Here is a 19,414-nt window from a genome sequence, read left to right as displayed (position 1 = left end):
TGGATTATGGGACTTGAAGGGTTCATCAGAATGCTGCTTTTGGGAAATTCACCAGATAGAGAAATCTCTCAAACTTCTGAAGCAAAGTCATTGCTTGTATGAAATGCAAATTTGCAAGTTTGATACTAGCAACAATGGAAAGATACTAAATATTCAAATAATAGTTTCAATGAAAAAAAAAAAGATTACTCGAAGGATAAAGCTTGACCTGCGAGTTCTAAACAAAAATAAATCAAAATGCTGATACAGTCTTAACACCATCAACTTGAGGAAAATGCTTGGGCTGCTTCTGACAATAAAATTATATTATTCAGCTTACCACTTTTGCCTCAGGCTTCTTAGTATCTAAATGGATTTCTCCACTTTTCTGCAGTGTTTTTTGTGGTTTCGGCATCCCATGGCCGTTCTCATTTCTCTCCTGTTGTGGATGAGGATTTTTGGTTGCATTTGTTGTTTCATTGATACCCAGTGGTTCAGCACAGCCAGCAGATGTATCAGGATAAGATGTCTCAATCAGTGTAACCATGGACTCACTTGACAGTCTACGTCTAGGAGATCCATTTATCCCTCCCAGGTGGCCAACAGAACTATGCACTTCTGCTGCAACCACCACTTCAGTGGAACTGGGCAACTTTTGCTCATGCCTTCTTCTTTGTCTGGTACTCTTTGGAGGATCTGGAGTGAATGGGTTTGTTCCACTGCCACCAATCCCAGGATCCTGGTAAGCCCTGAATTCCTTTGGTCTCGCACCCTGAAGTACAGTTGGTGAACTTGGAGGACCAAATAAAGAATATAGTGGTGCTTCTCCCCTACTAGGGTTTAGTGGGCTTTCTGCTTCAACATCATGATGTCCAGATTGCTGAACAACCAAGTCTTTAGCAAAAGGATTTGTGCTTGGGAAGCTGACCCTTGGAGATGCGAGTATGGCAGGTTTTTCTTGTTCTGTGGTTGGAGGCATCTCCTCTGCTGCAGCAGTGAAAGCCTTGTCAAGTTCAGATGAAGCTACCCATTCTGGTAATCCTTCAGTTTTTCCACCATCTTTGTGTTCTCCATATTTTTCTGCCGCTGGAATCTTGTTTGAATGTTCCCCATTTAGTTGTGAAACACTGGAAATTTCTGTTGATAACACACCACTGAGGTGATTTTTCTCTTTGGTACCAGCTTCTTCAACATCTCCTTGGTCGGCAAGAAATGTACCAGTCTGGTTCATTCTCTGAAAAAGTGCTTCTTTTGTTTTCTCATCAATACTTGGTGAGGCCAAAGGTAAAATGATTGGAAGAGAAGCATTAAATGCACCTTTTTCTAGCCCTGGAACACCGGCATTACCATTTGATAAAGAGGCTGCTGATGGCATAGGTTGAAGCACTAAAACAGGTTTCTCTTCATGCACGACAATCTGAGGTTGGTAGTAGAAAGGAAGTTTTGAGGCATGACACTCTTTTCCGCCAAGGATGCTGTCAAGATTTCCATGGGTGGAAAGTACTTGATCTTTTACTAAACTCAGGTTTTCAAGTGATGTCTGTGTGCCTGTTGAAGACAACGATGACAGTCTCTCTAAAACTGGGGCAGTGACATACGAATGTTCTTTGCAGACATCTTCAGGTACCATTTCATCATCTGTGACAGCAACATCGTCATCCTTAGATCCAGTCATTAGCAAGGAAAGTTGGGTCCCTTCAGCCAATTGTCTTACATTGCCTTTCAACTTTTCTGATTGCTCAGCTAATGACTCACTTGGTGTAACAGCCTCTGACAGATCACTTTCACTCGATGTCACCACAGAATGCGAAGATGATGCCATCTCATCTTCATCTGATGATGATGAATCGGCATCATCTACTTTGGATTCATCACTCTCCAAAACATCTGTTGCCAGTGACTGGGGCACAGAAGACACATGATACATAGAGGGTGTTCCCTCTTCAACAGAGGCTTTGTTGGTCTCACTTTCTACAGAAACAACTCTCACAGGCTCTTTCCCATCTACATCTTCAATCTCAGAAAAACAGTCCTCAGCTTTGCCTTGCAATAACTCGGGTAATTTTTCATCTTCACTTGAATTAGCATATTCTGGGAAGGAACTCACAGAATTTACACCTGTAGTACTTAATGTATTTGCCAAACTTTCATCTTTGTATGGAAATTCAGACAACTTCTTCTCTCCAATTGGAGTGACATTGCTTATGTCAACAGAACAAACAGAATTGTCACTTGTGGTATCATCGAGTTGATGCGCTGACTTTTCATCAGTAACAAAGTCATTTTTGCTATCCTCCTTTCCATCCACTGCAGCATTAACATCATCAACAGCAACAGTTGTGACACAATCATCAATGTTGCCATCAGCTTCAGATCTAAACTGATCTTTTATCTTGTCCTCTTCATCAGACACTTCAGAAAACCTCTCATCATCCTTTGAAGTGAAGACACTTCCACCTTCTATTTCATAGGAATTATTACCACTAGCTGCATTTTCATCTGCTATATGGCTGTCTTTACCCTCTCCCAGTCCATTGGATACAACATGGTCTCTCTCAATGTTATTTTTTTCAACTTGATCAGATAATTCAGGTAAATGTTGCAATTTCTCAAGGCTATTATCATTCTCACAACCATCTGCAGCCTCTACAGATGGTTTCTCCTCAGAATCTGGTGCTTCATTTGGCTGGGATATCAACCTCATTAGAGAGTCATATTCCTCTTGAGGAGCATTCTTCATAGCCATGGCAAGTTTCAAAGCACTTTGCAATGCTTCAGGTGAAAAATTTTGGCTCAAACTTTTGATCACATCACTAGTATCAGAATGTTCTGATCTGCCATCATGAGCTCCAATTTCCATGGCTCTGTAGTACACTTGCACAGGTACACAAACTTGGACAACAAGGAAGTTCTCTGACTTGTAATTTGTCAATGGTTCATCTATAAATGATGGGACAGTAGAAAGACAGGCCCCGGTTGTGGTGAGAGAAGGAGCCTCAAGGAATATGTGAAAGAACAATTAAGATTCACTTCTGTTTCTCTATTCTCCTCTCTTACATTTCCCTGCAGGCTAAATAAATGATACACATTGTTATTTATCTGGGAAAAACTTGATAATTTGATTGTAAGATATTAGACAACCTCATTCAAAACAAATTAATTGATGAATATTTTGAATCCAGAAACATTAAGGATCTTGTGTACTTAGGGCATCTGTCAGTGGATTATTAGTGATAGTTTTGATTGACACATCCATCAAGTTTTGGTGGATATTAAGAACGTGTCCACAATAGCACCAGGCAGTCATGATACATGCGATCTCACCAATTTCAATGAAACTTTGCCAGTTCAAAGGATCTACTCCAAAACTCAAAATGACAAACTGGTTTCTGCTTTGGTTATTTCCAGGGGGAGATAGACCAGCCCCCCGGTTTTTTTTAGGTTTTCACTAAAAATGGCCTCAAAATTGGTAAAATGTAAGAAGCTCTTACTGCAACTGAATTCCACAAATTACTGTAATGGTTTGCATACATATTGGTACGTCCTTAATGAACATAAGATACAAGTTTCAATCAATTTGATTGACAGCTTGTCAATCAAAAGAGGTGAATAAATTAGTGTGTTTTTACACTTTTCGATTCACCCAAATATTTGGTAACTTTGAGGTCAAATATCTCCCCTTGCCAGAAAGCTACAACACTAATTTAAATGCCCCTTTCTAGTCCATTATTTGATCTCTGAAAATCATTCAAAACATCTTTGGGCACTGCCATATTTTTGTCTGGAATGCCTTTGAAATCTAAGACTGTGAAAGCTTCTCTCAACTACACCTGTCATGCAATTCTAGCTGTAGGCAGTTATTTACACAAGTATACCATCATTTTATAGCTTGTTAAACAAGATAATTAGTCAAGGAAGCTAAGAAAGTAGGCAACTTTCCAGATTCTTGGTAGAAATTGGAAATTTCACGTTTAAAGAGAGGCATATAGGTGAAATATTGATGAGAGAATCGTACAGTTTCTCCCTTCTGTCGTTTATTTAAAAGATTTGCAAAAAAATAGGCAAATATGGCTTTCTTACAGCAATAAACATTTATCAGTCTTTAATTTGATTGTTTATTACCATAGTTTACAATCAAGAGATTGTAACAGGAGAGGAGATTTTAAAGTCACACGCTGCATACTTGTTGACATACAAGTTTCTGTTTGCAGTACAGACAAGGAGCTCTGCCTTCTTGCTTGAGAGGAAACTTCAATAGCTATGTTAAGTTAATAAACTGCACTATTATTCCAGAAAATAAAACTAGAATGGTGTTATCGTTGTCACTTACTACTATAGAACATTTCCTTGTAGAACTTGGCCAAACTAAATATCTGTGGAGTGACTTACAAATGTTTCATAGGGATATGAATTATTCAAGCATGTTGTTCACCCTGTCTGCTAAGGAACAACTTTTGAAAAATTCTGCAGATCTCTTTGCTATTTGCTTGCTTATTGATCAAAAAAATATCTGCATTTTTTTAAGGTATGCTGTAACTATTGAATAAAATATGCATCTCTCTCGTGCTCAATCTTAAATTGCCTTTACTTAAAGAATGAGGCCACAATATTTTGATCAGTGGGCTCCGTGCAAGTTTCCATTCAAGTTAGTTAATGATGAAAAAATTTTTTAAAAAATCCAGTTGTTTCTGGAAGCATGACAATAAATTTGAACAAAAAACAAGAGGCAAAGGTCTGTATTTTTAGTAACCTAGTGGTAGCTGTGCCCTATCCTGTGGTCTTCGACTAAATTTTGCCACTTCACATATGCTAAAAAGTTATGAAAATTGAATCAGATGTAGATTTCTAGAGAGTGTGAATGGGGTTAACTGTAAACTGAAAGATAGCTGTAAATTCTCATGATTAGCTGAGCTCCTTTTGCTCGCAAATTAAACAGTGAATTATAATGCGCAATTGATAAAAAATCTACCCCTGGCAGCTGGCAACTTAAAGAGGACAAAATGAATAATCTAAAGTTAAAGGTCCCACCTTATCTTCTACCTTGTTTGGTCAGTTTCGACATCTAAGGCTAGATCATCCGCATCAGCCTCTTCGTCCTCAGTCATGCTTACAGCGGGGGACCTCTGCAGTAAACCAGTTCTGGTTTGCGCAGATAGTCAGCTGAAGTATCAACCAATCTGCTGCTCTGTCAACCACTCAGTCTTGGAGAACATTTTCTGGCCAACGTCATCTCTTAAACTCTTCATTTGGGAAGCCACATCTAATGCTGTTGCCTTCTTAACAGTTTCCTCCCCTGTCCAGAACACGTCTACAAGATAATTCTTTGCTTTCTGATAGAAGGCAACTACTTTCAACATTTTCTGAAGGAACCATTTGAGGTCCACCTGGGATTGTTCATCTGGATCTTTGGGTGAGGTCTGACCATGAACGTAGCCAACACCTACAGAATGGACAGCCTCCATACATTTTCTCTTGATCATGTCATAGGTGGATTCTTTTGTCAGCTTCACCGAGTGTTTGCTGATGTCAAGGTGCTTTTGGAGGTCAGCCAACCACTGAAACACCTTGATACACCCTTCCTCTTGACAAGAAAATATCTAGCTTTCTTCTTCTGTCTGTGTAGGATTGGGTAGTTCTCATGATGGCCCAGGTTCAGACATCTGCACAGGACACAGAGAACTACCTGCTTCTACATTTGGGTTGCTGAAGGTTTCCATTGTGACGAGCCTAATGAGGCCCTGGGGTGTTCCAAACCATGCCAGCTAGTCTGCATTGTAAAACTTTCCACCTCCAATATCATAAGCACGCCACATTCTCAAGCCTCTATTCCCATATGACAAGTTATTCAATGCCTGTATGCTGGTCACGGTATGTTTGGTGATTGCTTGTGCAGATGGCTAAACTTGACACACTGTTGCATAGCAGCCCTTCACTTCGCCCGGCTTAGGAGCAAGATGACAGTTTTATTTTGCTTCTTTTTTTTTTTTTTCCTTAATCAAAACCTTTTTTTGAATGATAAATTAGTGAGCATACTTGATTTAATCTCCTACACGTTTCATCTGACAATATCAGACTTCATCAAGGAGTTTTTGCAAGTATGGTAAATCTCACTTATTTCAATATCTATTTTCAACCTGTACGCAAAGTGTGAAGCAAGTGTTAAGGTGTCCCCAAGATGTTGTGCATCAGTGACATATTTTGGACGTTACATGCATGAGTATGTGATGCGTTTGAGGGTCACCGACTTGGTGAAGCAAACAGAAGGCATCTGCAACGACCCAAGGTGTGCCAAAGGTGTTGTACGTGCATGACATTTTTTAGACATTACATGAACATGTATGGTTGTGTTTGGGGTCACAATAACATCTTTAACCCTCAAACACATCACGTACTCATACATGTAACGTGTCTAGTTTATCATTTACAAAATTTTCCGACAAAAAAGAAAATTTGATGAATTATAGTGATAAAAAAGCAACGAAAGCGTATGTTGCTGGCCCATTTGCAGCATTCAGAAATGTTTTAAACGAGACCTAGACACCTGAGCGTGACACTGCACAATGAAACCCCCAAGAGTACCATGTAACATCTGGCTTGCACAATCATACAGGAAAGGCCACAACATTCAGGGAAAATAATGGCAGATGCAGATGAAATTTGCTGGCAAAAACCAGACAGCTGTAATGAAAAAGGTTTTCAGAACATTCTGGTGGTGTTACCTTGAAAAGGGGCTTGATTGATAATTATGAGAGGTCATGAGGTCAGGCTATAAATACCATTTTTGTGTGGAAATTTCATTATGTGGTAAGTGGCAACAACAACACTTCCCAGTCTTATTTTCTGGAGAAATAATGCAATTTTTTATGAACTTGATAGAGCTACTGGTATCTCCTTTCAAGCGAGAGAGCAGAGTTTCTCGTCATCCACTGTATGTAAAAGCCGAAGTTGTTGTACTCAGGAACTCGTATGTTAACAAGCATGCGGCATGTGACTTTAAAATCTCCTCTCCTGTTACAATCTCTTGATTATAAACTGTGATAATAAACAATCAAATCAAAGACTAATGAATGTTTTTTACCGTAAGAAAGCCATATTTGCCTATTTTTAGCAAATCTCCTAAATAAATGACAGAAGGGAGAAACAGTACGATTCTCCTATCAATATTTCACCTACATGCCTCTCTTTAAACATGAAATTTCCAATTTCTACTGAGAATCTGGAAAGTTGCCTACATTTCTTAGCTTCCTTGATTAATTATCTTGTTTAATGAGCTTTAAAATGATGGTATACTTGCCTAAATAACTGCCTACAGCTGGAATTGTGTGACAAGTGTAGTTGAGAGAAGCTTTCACAGTCATAGATTTCAAAAGGCATTCCAGACAAAAATATGGCAGTGCCCAAAGATTTTTTAAATGATTTTCAGAGATGAAATTATGGACTAGAAAGGGGCATTCAAATTAGTGTTGTAGCTTTCTGGCAAGGGGAGATATTTGACCTCAAAGTTACCATATATTTGGGTGAATCGAAAGGTGTAAAAACACACTAATTTATTCACCCCTGTTGATTGACAAGACATCAATCCAATTGATTGAAACTTGTATTGTATGCTCATTAAGGACATACCAATATGTATGCAAACCATCACAGTAATTTGTCAAATACAGTCGCAGTAAGAGCTTCTTACATTTTACCTATTTTGAGGCCATTTTTAGTGAAAACCTAGAAAAACCGGGGGGTATGATCTATCTCCCCCCCCCCCCCCCCCCGAAATAACCAAAGCAGAAACCAGTTTGTCATTTTGAGTTTTGGGGTAGATCCTTTCAACTGGCAATGAAAATTTCACTGAAATCAGTGAGATGGCATGTATCACGCCTGCCTGGTGCTCTCATGGACACGTTCTCAATATATCAGCTGAGCGTCAGTTATTACGTAGCTCAAGTTGGTAGATCATCATCATCATCATCATCATAGTTTATTTAATAAAGCAGGTTGAGGGGTAGGCAAGACATTAAGTTCTGATGGGACCTGCACTAATTAAAATTATCAATTAATAAAAACCTAGATAGTGAATAAATCGAAAATGGGTATATAAGTAATGACAATTAAAATAAATAGATATTAAGAACAACAAAGAGTGAATATTAAAAAGTATTTAAAGTCAAAAGATTTGTTGGAAACGCTGCAAGAAGCTTTAGCAAAACTGATAGATTTCAGAACTCTCTTATTTTCCTTAAGTTTTCTCTTGAAAGAAGTTAAGTTTGAACAGTTCTTGATGTCTTCAGGAAGGAGGTTCCAGGATAGTGTGGCTCTGTGCTTAAACAAAGATCTTCCCATTTCTGTTCTTGGTCTATGAACGTCAACTTTTAAGGATTTTCTTGAGTCAAAAGGAGTCTCGGATTTGACTATTAAGTCATTCAGGGGTTCCAATGGCCATCACAATTGGTTGACACTTGGTCAGTGCATTGGTGGACACTCAGCCAACACCTTGATCGTTACGCTGCCATCAATAGTCAGCAGCCTATTGGTCAGTTGTCAGTAAAATTGAAGAAGAGCTCCCCAAAATATCTGTCAGCCAACTGTCGGCCACTGTTGGCGAATGAAACACAGAAAACACAACAGAAACACAACGAAAACACGGGCTCGTGCAATTTTGTGAGTCTTTGAAAAAATTTACTCGTATTGTTAAATCTAAGTAACTAAACAATTCCAATTTTAGCAGAACGAAATGTGTCAGTCAGATACTACACTCAAGTTCACATAAATGAAGATCGATATGCAGAATAATGCCTCGCACTCGAAATTTACCTTTATCGCATGGCGTTTGTCAAAATTTATTTTGGCTAATTGTGAAAGTTCAAACTTACCAAGATGACAGTCTATTTACACGTTTCTGTATTTGTTTTCATAGTGTTTCCTGTGTTTCATTCACCAACAGTCGGCCGACAGATATTTTGGGGAGCTGTTCTTCAATTTTACCCAATTGTCAGTGGTGTATTGGTGGAGTGGCACTGGTTTGTGTCTATTGTTAACCGTTGTTTTGCTGAGATGGCAGCCGTCTTCTAACCCCTTCCCTTACCCACAGGAGACATGAAAGAACAGAGGCTACTGCCTATTCCCTTGTGTTGATAGAGCAAAGATACGACTTGGGTTAATATTTGAGTAAAAGAATAGAACTTAGAAACAATCTCGGCCAGTGTTGGTAAAGTATCGGCCAAGTACCATCCAAGTGTTGGTTAAGTATTAGCCAAGTGTTGGCCAAGTATAGTCTAACAGTGTGTTGGTCAAGAAGCAACCAATGTCGTTTGACAAGTCAACTGAGTGTGGGCCTATATATGGGCCAATACTCAGTCAATATGTTGACCAACACTCTGTTGACATGTCCACCAGTACTCGGTCAAAACTTGACAAACAGATGCCTTAGTACACAATATCCAACACTGATCTCACAATTTATCATAACTACCAAACTATGACTGAATTTTAATGTTGCAGTTTGATTTTGGTCAATCAGCATTACTGAAAAATGAAAGGAAACATGGGAAACATGGATTGATGATCAGTCTTTCACTATCACAAAGATTTAATGAGATACAATGAAATATATGAAGTTCATATATTTTGTACTGCGGTATTAGATACATATGCACGATCCTCGCAATAGATAGCGCTATTTAAGCAATAGCGAAAATCAGACCTGAAAAAAAAATCAGGCCTGTACGGGATTCGAACCACTGACCTCTGCGATACTAGTGCAGCGCTCTACCAATTGAGCTAACAAGCCAACTGGGAGCAGGCCGTTAAGTTGATTCTGATTTTCGCTAAAAAATCAGAATCAACTTAACGGCCTGCTCCCAGTTGGCTTGTTAGCTCAATTGGTAGAGCGCTGCACTAGTATCGCAGAGGTCAGTGGTTCGAATCCCGTACAGGCCTGATTTTTTTTCAGGTCTGATTTTCGCTATTGCTTAAATAGCACTATCTACTGCGAGGATCGTGCATATGTACAAAGATTTAAGTTGGAGCTGTTTACATTATACATTTCTCAATCTGTCAAAGGTGTGATTCATTTTGCAGCTTACTGAAAATTAGAAGTCATGCTCATTCACACTAAGGAAAAATTAATTACCATAAAATATCAAAGGTCATCAGCTTATCAATAACATTAGTGGAGATCAATTACTTAGATCATCATGCTTCTTTCAATATTTACCCTTTCTGCATTTCAGAATACCAAATTTTCAAATAACTCTTGTGCAGAAGATTCGTCTCTTCCATGGGAAAGATTTCCATATAACAAAGGTAATCTGTTGTTTTGCCTCTGCTTTCTTTTATCCAAGAATTGTATACATAATGAAGTATGGGGTTATATGGAAATCTTGCCCTTGCATGTACGGCTTTGACAAAACTAAAGGTTTCGCTCTGAGCAAATTTAAAACTGTGGACATACCAGTGTTCGGGCCTTAGGCGTATATATTTCCACGTGAGTCACTTCCAATTAAAAAATGCCGGAAGTAAAAAAAAGTCACGTGGGTGACCAATTTTGACGAAAATAATAGCATTGTTTGATTTGTGTCCATCTCCAAATAACGAGAAATATATCAAGAAAGTACAGGACAAAAAACATGGACAAAATGGGGTCGAAAACAGTGGACAGAAACAGCTGTAATTCATCACAGTTTTATCCCTTCGCGTAAAACAGCTGAATTTCACGCAATCTTTTAACAGCAGGAAAAACTATACAACAAAAGCTCAAAGGAATCTTCTAATGATTCATTTTGAAGTAAAAAGTTTCCTGATAAAAGTGCAACTGTACTGACATCAAAAAATGCATTAAACAATCATAGCCGTTACGTCAGGCAATCGTGCATGAGTGAAACTCGAAATAATTTGCTCCACTTACTTGGCGATCAATATGAGATCTATGTGCTAACTGCTTCTAACAACGCGTATTATGACCTTACAATCAAATGAAGTAAGGACTTTCCTCTTAAAAATGTCCAATACAGCAATACACGAGAGAAAACAGCCACAGCTAGGCACGAAATAGAAAAGGTTCTGCACTGGTTTCGGTCCGCTTGGACATAGCTAAATTTCCATGACGTAAATGAACGAACGCTACCTTCAAAAATCTTGCAAAACAATAACAAACCTTCCTCGAAGGCGGACAAAGAAACCTTCTTCTAAAATTAAGCAAGTAGATGGAATGGTTATCAAGTTACCTGAGTTTTCTGGTCGGCACAGTTAGATGTCAGTAGCCATGTAACAGAGTCCGTAATCCGCCATGCTTGACTAACGAAGTTGATTTGGGGTATGGTGAGTACCAATAGTCTATTCGCCTGTGGAGGAGTCCTGTAGGTAGCTTTGTTCATGCGTGGAAGTACATGCGTTGTATCCGATTTCACAATTCGACTGATCCGAACATTTCTGCTAGGTTTTCGGAACCAGCACTCATTTACATGTCACTGAATAAGAATAGCCTCTATTGTGTTATGCTTCGTTCTTCACAATAGAGGCTATTCTTATTCAATGACATGTAAATGACTGGCGGGGTGTTCTGCAGTTGCTCCTATATAAAAGTTCTGGAGCTATGGGATCTCCAAAGAATGCAGGAATCTAAACGAAGGCACATGTGTGAGAGTTGTATAAAGGAAGCTCCTAATTTAGATAATCATATGGTGCCCCGAGTCTATAATCGTCTCCCAAGCGAAGAATCATTATGATTCGGCGAAGAAGCCAAATAGTTCAAAGAATCCAATTATTTTTACGAACCTCATTCGCTCCGAATAGAGGAGATGACGGATTCACTTTTGGTAATGCCAAGCCTGCTATGTGATTGGTTTATTTCCAAAAAGGGGATCGAGCTTGTAAAATAAAAAATTTGCAGTTGTGAAAAAAGTTTCCAGGATTGATTGGATTTTACCTATGCTCGATGGGTTGTTCAAAATACTCACAAAACTAAAACCATTAGTGACTTAAAATATAAGTAGCGTTTTCACACATTTGGGGCCATGGAGGTATCGAGCAGGGACAGTGGAGCCTATTTTCAACTGGGGAGGGGGGGGGGTTGAAAACGAGCATCGTGGGTGCCAGTTTGTATGGGGGTCTAGGGTCATCCACCCTAGAAAAGTTTTAAATTTAGAGGCTCGGACATGGTATTTTAAACATTCTCCATGGGATATTTATCATCTTTTAGTTTCCGACGGGTTTTGTACAAGGTCATAGCTCTTTTAAAAATGCTTTCTTTTCTTTTTTCCTCTCTCTTTTATTCTTCAGACGTACCTCATACTAAAACAAAATAAAAAGTAGTCCTCGCAAAAAGGGGTGGGACTAAAGCCCCCCAGCCCACCCAGCTCCGCCGACCTTATCGAGATCAGCATCAGAAGGTGTAACAATCCATTAACTTTTTTATTCCGAGCATGATTTAAGAGAGTGGAAATCGAATTGAATTTTTTTACATTTTTTAATAGATTAGAATTAATCAATGCAAAAACCTGCTGATCTTACTTGAAAAAAATAGGCCCCTTGGCATTGTTTACAAGACTTTAAGGGAAACATCGAATCTATTTGACTGTAAGTAAATGCAATCCAGTTCCTGAGCGCTATTCTTCCTGATGTGATATTCGAAAATGCAACACTGAAGTAGTGAATAAGTGTCGATTATAAAACGCAATCTGCGACCATATGAAAGTCAGAATTATTCAGCATCAGTAATTGACAAACCACTTTGTTCCAACTTTATCTGACGATTTACCACGATTCTCGTGCTTACCAACGGTCCAACGGGACATCTCTCTACGGCCTTTGGTGGAAACGATCGTGAACCACCAATACGCCCTTGGCTGGATCATCATTTCATTCGGATTGGGCGCCGACTGCATGCTCACGTGGTTAAGAGTTTGAGCAGCCACATGGTTTCCATCTGGTGACACGGCCAGGTTCTGAGCCTTGAATGAATAGCCTTGCTTTCTGTCTCCCTGTACACAGCGAACATCTGTTCCAGTCCTGACAGCCTGGACCAGATGAGTACGACCTCCGCTTACGACATTACCAGATGGATCATTCGACAACACCTGCCTCCATGATCTGGTGTCGATGAACCACTTCACTTTAAGCTTATCAGTGGAATCGCCACGATGCCTGTGTTCTCCTACATTATACTTCGTGGCTCGTACGGTTCCCGTGGTAGAGACCATCAGCCAGTACCAGTAGACATCATCTTGGAATCTAGCCGGCGATGCCTTACTCACATGTTTCAAAGCCTGTGCTGTCACATGACCATTTCGCACAGAAAGGTTGTCAGCTTCAGCTGTGTAATAATTCCAATGAGGAAGCTGAAAGCGGACACGATGGCCGGACAATATAGCTGTTGTCAGTGTTTGGCGTGATCCAGAAAGAGGCTTCCCATTGGCATCGTGTTCAAAGATTTCCTTCCAGCAGCCATCAGCAAACCACTCTATCGCCACGGTATCATTGGTGTGGCCTCGGTCTTGGTGGATTCCAACAGTCCAGCGTGACATGTCACGCGATCCACGAGTGGTCACCATTGAAAACCACCAATAGGCATTGCTTTGAAACCTGATGGAATTGCCGTGAATGCTACTGCTTATGCTGTCTAAGCTTTGCCCAGAAACGCCTTGAGAGGTAGTAGCCACATTCTGGAGTGGGAATGAATACCGTTTGTCGCTGACACAACGAACATCCTGACCCTTTTTAACGCTACTTACAAGTTCGTGTAAGCTACCTTGGACTCCATTGCCATTAGCCTGGTGAGAATATAATGGCTTTGGAAGAAGACCTGCCAACTGTACAAACCATTTGATGCTTCTTTTTACTCTGTTGGTTCCACGATGCCTATGCGAGCCCACGTTGTACCTGGTCATCTCCATGATACCACCGGTTGACACCATTACCCACCACCAGTAAGCATCAGTTTGAAACCATTCCCATGAGCCCTTGCTTACGTGTTGTAGAAGCTGAGCAAACACATGGTCGCCATGCACGTGCACATTGTCGGGTTCGGTGCTGTAACTTGTTCCAATGACAACGCGCACACGTGCACCTGACAACACAGCAGATACAAGGGAGTATTTCCAGCCTTCTATTGCGTTTCCGTTAATATCATGCGAATAGGCCAGTTGCCATGGTAACGAACAAGACTTACATGGTTTGTCTAAAGGTGAAAAGAAATAATTAAAACGACAAGTTGGCTACGTGGATCAAAGTCGTGGCTATAAGAGGCATGGGTGGGAGAAGGGTAAATCAAACCTAACCCCTCCCGATTTTTCATCCAAAAAGTTCTTGAAAAAGAAAGAAGAAACAGTGACAATTTCAGGTAATCAGTGAGACAAAAGTGTAGAACCTAGCCAGACATGGTTCATCTGCATATATAGCCAAATAATGTTATACATTTCTAGTAAATATCTGTACATTTCGCGCGGTCAAATTAGAAAAAAAATATTTCAACAATCAGTTCCAAGAGAGCTTTCAAACACTTCAAATACAAATTGTAAAGCTGTCAGACTCACATAATTTTTTTTTTTTCGTGTAAGTTTCTATGCATTTGGAGAGGTGTCGGTGACGAGGGGGAAATCACCCCTCCCAAAAAAACCATCTGTTAGTGTGGCATTCCCATTTTAAGCGATTTCCTTTTGCGTTCCTAATCACATTTTATACGTTTTGCACGCGCATTTTATTATTGTTTTTCGCGTTTTTCTACTCGCGTTGATTTATACTCTGTTAGATTTTTTCGTATAATTTTACTTTGTTTGATTTATTTGCATAAAGCTTCTCGGTAGCATTAGAGCATCAAAGTTCTTTAGATCAACGTCAATTATTTTACTGCCATCTACTCTTAGTTTTCCCTCTTTCGTGTCTCAAGATCATACAACGTTTGTGAGTGTTTTTTCCTTGTCCGATTGCTTTTTCTCTGTTGTTTACGTTTCTATTACTTCTGCTTGTATTTTTCAATAACTAGTAATCATCTTGTTCGTTTAGCAACTGCGATCGGCGGTAATGTAATAAAGTTAAGGCCCGTTGAAAGCGATCTGGTTGGCCCCCCAGTTAGCTCAATTGGTTAGAGCGCCGGATTGTGTTGTGCGGGAGGTTGAGGGTTCAAGCCCCGGCCGGATCAATTACTCATTTAAAATAATTGAGGAGAATTTTCTACCTTTCTGTAATATCTAGAAATGGATAGAAATTTTAGTCTTCTCGGATAAGGACGAATAAACCATAGGCCCCGTCTCCTGCAGAGTTAGGGGTAGGAGACGTTAATTTCTCACCACGAGATTACTGTGTGGTGGATGTCCTCCCCTGGGGTGGGATGGGTGGGGAAGATAGCAGGTCCACATCAGCAAAATTGCTGCCATAAACTCAACCTGCTCAAACAAATAACGATGATGATGATGATGATGATGTTATATCATCAAAACACTAAATATAAAACAGAGAATAGAGGAAGGTTACCTTTATCTATCTTAATGTCATTAAAATTGATTTTCAATATAAAGGTTTCGAACAGCTTTATCAATGAAACACTTTTCTCAATAACTTAAATCAAGCCGAGATCGACCCGAGCAAATGTAAACCATCAATAACCGTATCCAGTAATTTGTCACGCCAGATTCATGCGTGCTACAGCGTATCTTGGACTGGCGCCAGATCGTGGGACCCGGACGTGTTTCTAGAACCATTGAAACTTATAATTCCATGTGTTCCATCTTAAGGGAAAAAACAGTTTAAGGAGGAAATGGGTTCTCGGTAATGGGAGAATACAATCTTTGTCAAAAGTTATGAATCCACCAACTCGAGAAAACAAATTTTACGTAATCCGCAAGGAACCTTCGAAACGCAGCACGCAAGACAACTGCTGATTGAATTATAACTCGAGCCTACGTTCTTTCACAAGAGTAGGAAGAACAAGTTAGCCTCACAAGAACCCTTTGTCACCCCCTTCTATCCATTTCAATCGAAATTTCACAGCTGTTTTTCAAATTTAAGATCATCTAGCCAACTGTAAATTTCCCAGCTCAGTTTTAATTCTATTTTCTTTTTTATTGGTGTTGTTTTTTTTGTTTTTTTTTTTTCACATAAACAAAAACAAGTACTTACCTCGGTCGCCATGTAGTGGAGCAAACCTCGATGCACTAACAACTAAACTAACCAAAAGCAAAATGTAAATATTCGACATAGTGAGAACTGGCATGTTGTGCATGCTACAGCTACTTTCTTCACCTCGTCTGGTCGATCGAGCCAGCTTTTATAAGTACCGTGACGGAAGTGTTTATAAGCCGATCAACAAGTCACTTCCCCTTCCTGAGCGCTTGCAATTCCTTGTCATGTTTTTGTTGTTGTTAATAATGAGACTTGTCAAGTTTTCCCATAACTATGAAAATGAAAATCGCCTTGCGAAAACTTGTCAAGGAAAATTTGTTCATGTGTAACCGGCTTTATTTACACTTTCGTACAACTTCGAATGTATGCAGGTCAGTGGGCGGTAGCAATAATACGTTCGCTACACTAAAACACGCTGAAATCTCTCTGAAACGGTCTCAAACGGTCTCAAACGCTTGGTCTATCCCAAAACCATAGCCGAACAAATCAGATAGGTTGTATTAAACTTTCAATATACCTATTATATGCCATATCTGAAGAAAATCATGTGAACCCTCCGACGTTTACTCAATGCATGTCGTGACTATCCCTCCAAGACTATAGACACATACCACTACGTGCTTTCAAACTAATCCACTTAGCTTTCTTCTAGGAAACAGGGTGACTAAGAGATTAACTGTTCCTCGTTTTCAGGTTCTAGACGTCGGCTTAACTTTCGTCACTTTTCCACATCGTTTTCCCATGTGAGCCGGTGATCTCGATCGATCGATTGAAAAGTTTGCCAAAATTGAGGACATCTGTTTCGCTGCTACTATGATCTTGACATGAAGTTGATAATCAAGGACATTTCAATGCAAGTTGCCGTTAACTTAGTGGTGGGTTTCCATAGTAAGTAAGTAAGGACTTTATTTATAGAGGGGGACACGTAACAGCTGAAAAGCTGACAAACCTGTGGCCCTCTAACTAGATTATACAGCATTACAAAAAACTGATAAATAAATAAATATATAAATAATTACAAAATTCTATGATAGAAATAGCAGGATATATTAAAAATATTCAGAAAGATAAAATTAATTTATAAAAAATTAAAATTAGATAATGTGCTATTGCTTAATATTGTTTCAAAGTTGTCCAGGTTTTTATATGAGCTTATAAAATGCTTTTTCACAGCTGTTTTGAATAGTTTTATACTAGGCTTATTTTTGATATCATGGGGAAGGCTGTTCCATAACTTAACTGCGTCAACACTGAATGCCTTGCCACCATCGTTATTTCTTAGGTATTTGGGACACACTAAATTTAAATTGCCATGTCTAGTAGACCTATTGTGTACAGAACTGTTCGTCTTGAGCAAGTCTCTGATGTAAATCGGAACATCGCCTTTAAGGCTCTTAAAAATCATTGTACACTTATTTAGTTCGATTTCATCAAAAAAAGGCAACCAGCCTAGTTTACTAAAGTTTACAACACTTCTAGAATAAGAGTCCACTCCAAGAATTACTCGGGCAGCCCTTTTCTGTAACCTTAGGAGACAGTGGAGTTCTTTAACGTCGCAGATATTCCAAACCATGCTCCCGTACATAAGAACGGGTTTAATCAAGGCGTTATAGTATAAGAGTCTTTCTTTTATTGGAAGGTATCTCTTTATCTTTTTCAATAAACCAATACGCTGAGAAAGCTTGGCCTTTAGGCTAGAAATGTGGTCACTAAATGTAAGATCTTGATCGAGTGTTACACCAAGCAATTTATAAGAGGTTACTTGTTCTATTTCGGCCCCATCAAGGGTCACTGACAGGTGATTGCCATCAACTAATGATGAATGTAGCCTCTTTCCGGTGATAAGTAATGCTTTGGTTTTAACGGCGTTTAGGACCATCCCATTTTCGCTAGACCATTTACTTAATTTATCCATGTATTCTTGAAGACGTCGTTCCAATTCCAAAGGTGCATTATCGATATTAGCGCTGGCTTTAAATGTGGTGTCATCCGCGTAGGCATGAATTGAGTCCGATCCAACAGCTTCGGGAAGATCATTGACGAACATTAAAAATAGTAGAGGTGCTTCATAGTGCCTTCATAAAATCCATAGTGCCACGAGCAATATATCTTAACCTCTTAATTCTGAATATGGTGTGCATATTCTCAATACTGTTCTCTATACATATCCTAAGATGCTGACAAGGAGAATTTGTTTAACAATCAAAACCTTCATCCTTTACACCCTAACGTCAGTATGCATATTCTCAATACTGTTCTCTGTACATTTCCTATGCTGACAAGGAGAATTTGTTTAACAATCAAACCCTTCGTCCTTTACACCCTAATATCAGTATGCGTATTCTCAATACTGTTCTCTATACATTTCCTAGGATGCTGACAAGGAGAATTTGTTTAACAAAAAACCTTCATCCTCTACACCCTAATATCAGTATGCATATTCTCAATACTGTTCTCTATACATTTCCTAAGATGTTGACAAGGTGAATTTGTGTAACCGATTCAAGAGCTTCTTTAATTGGTGATCATTTCCTTTACGCTCGTGATCTTCAGGGGTGATTTGTAAGGAGAAATAAGATGCTAGTCACTCTTTTAAGGGTCAAAGCGCTAACTGCTGATAAAACTAGAAAAATATTATACATTTTCAGTGTCAACAACAATAACTTATTGAGATCTTTCCGTCAAAACCTCTTCCGCTAAATGGTAAGTTGTAAATCGTGCTTAGAGCGATGCTGATGCCAAGGTTCTCCTTTCATGTTAAGTCGTAAATTGGGATGGGCTCTTTTTTTTCAGCTGAATCTCACTACAAAGAGCAGTGAAATCAGAATTTTTACCCTCGAATCATCAGTCGTTGCAAGTAATCTTATCTATGGCGATTATCATTGAGTTACCCTCAGTGGCAACAACAACTGTGGATAACAGATGGGCTGTAAATCTCCTTATTCTGATTAAAACTGGAAACCCATAATATGCACCAGTTGGTGAGATTGGGTTGGGTAAAATTGAGAACATTCCTTTATTTTCTCACTTCATTAAATTTTTCCTTGTGAAAATGGACTTGTTGTTTTAGTTAATCAATACCTTAAAGAAACATTTTTATCAGTCGCATGAACTTCAGGCCTTGGGTGCTCAGAGGTTGGATAATGCTCTCCAACTGGCCCTGTTTGCTGGAAGGGTGGACAAATGTTTATCCAGTGGATAGCGCAATTTGTCTGTTGGATAACGTTATCCGACCTATCTTTTGAATAGCAATTCAACAGCCGATAGATGACTTTTTCATGTGACAAAACGTGATAAAAAATATTGTTTTAAACTCAAGTATCCATAA

The 19,414-nt window shown here is 39.2% G+C and overlaps 2 protein-coding genes across 2 annotated transcripts in view; both read right to left on the bottom strand.

The window, feature by feature from the left end:
- LOC111322897 (uncharacterized) overlaps positions 1–11,355 on the bottom strand; it is a 29,923-nt gene extending 18,568 nt beyond the window's left edge. Inside the window, exons 1-2 of the mRNA XM_022926116.2 lie at positions 11,196–11,355; positions 320–3,049 (exon numbers count right to left, since the gene is read on the bottom strand). Of these exons, the coding sequence (XP_022781851.2) occupies positions 320–2,839 (2,520 nt within the window). The 5' untranslated portion in view covers positions 2,840–3,049; positions 11,196–11,355. The remainder of the gene's footprint in view (positions 1–319; positions 3,050–11,195) is intronic.
- Positions 11,356–12,417: 1,062 nt separating this feature from the next.
- LOC111322945 (uncharacterized) lies at positions 12,418–16,243 on the bottom strand. The gene is made up of 2 exons (XM_022926185.2): positions 16,084–16,243; positions 12,418–14,146 (listed from the first exon to the last, which is right to left on the bottom strand). The coding sequence occupies exons 1-2, from the start codon at positions 16,184–16,186 to the stop codon at positions 12,681–12,683; spliced, it is 1,569 nt and encodes a 522-aa protein (XP_022781920.2). The 5' UTR covers positions 16,187–16,243; the 3' UTR covers positions 12,418–12,680.
- Between the last annotated feature and the right edge of the window lie 3,171 nt (positions 16,244–19,414).

The sequence above is a fragment of the Stylophora pistillata genome, chromosome 4 (assembly GCF_964205215.1).
Source record: "Stylophora pistillata chromosome 4, jaStyPist1.2, whole genome shotgun sequence".
NCBI lineage: Eukaryota > Metazoa > Cnidaria > Anthozoa > Scleractinia > Pocilloporidae > Stylophora > Stylophora pistillata.
Note: the sequence above shows the minus strand (reverse complement) of the source record. Positions and strands in the feature narration are given on the sequence as shown.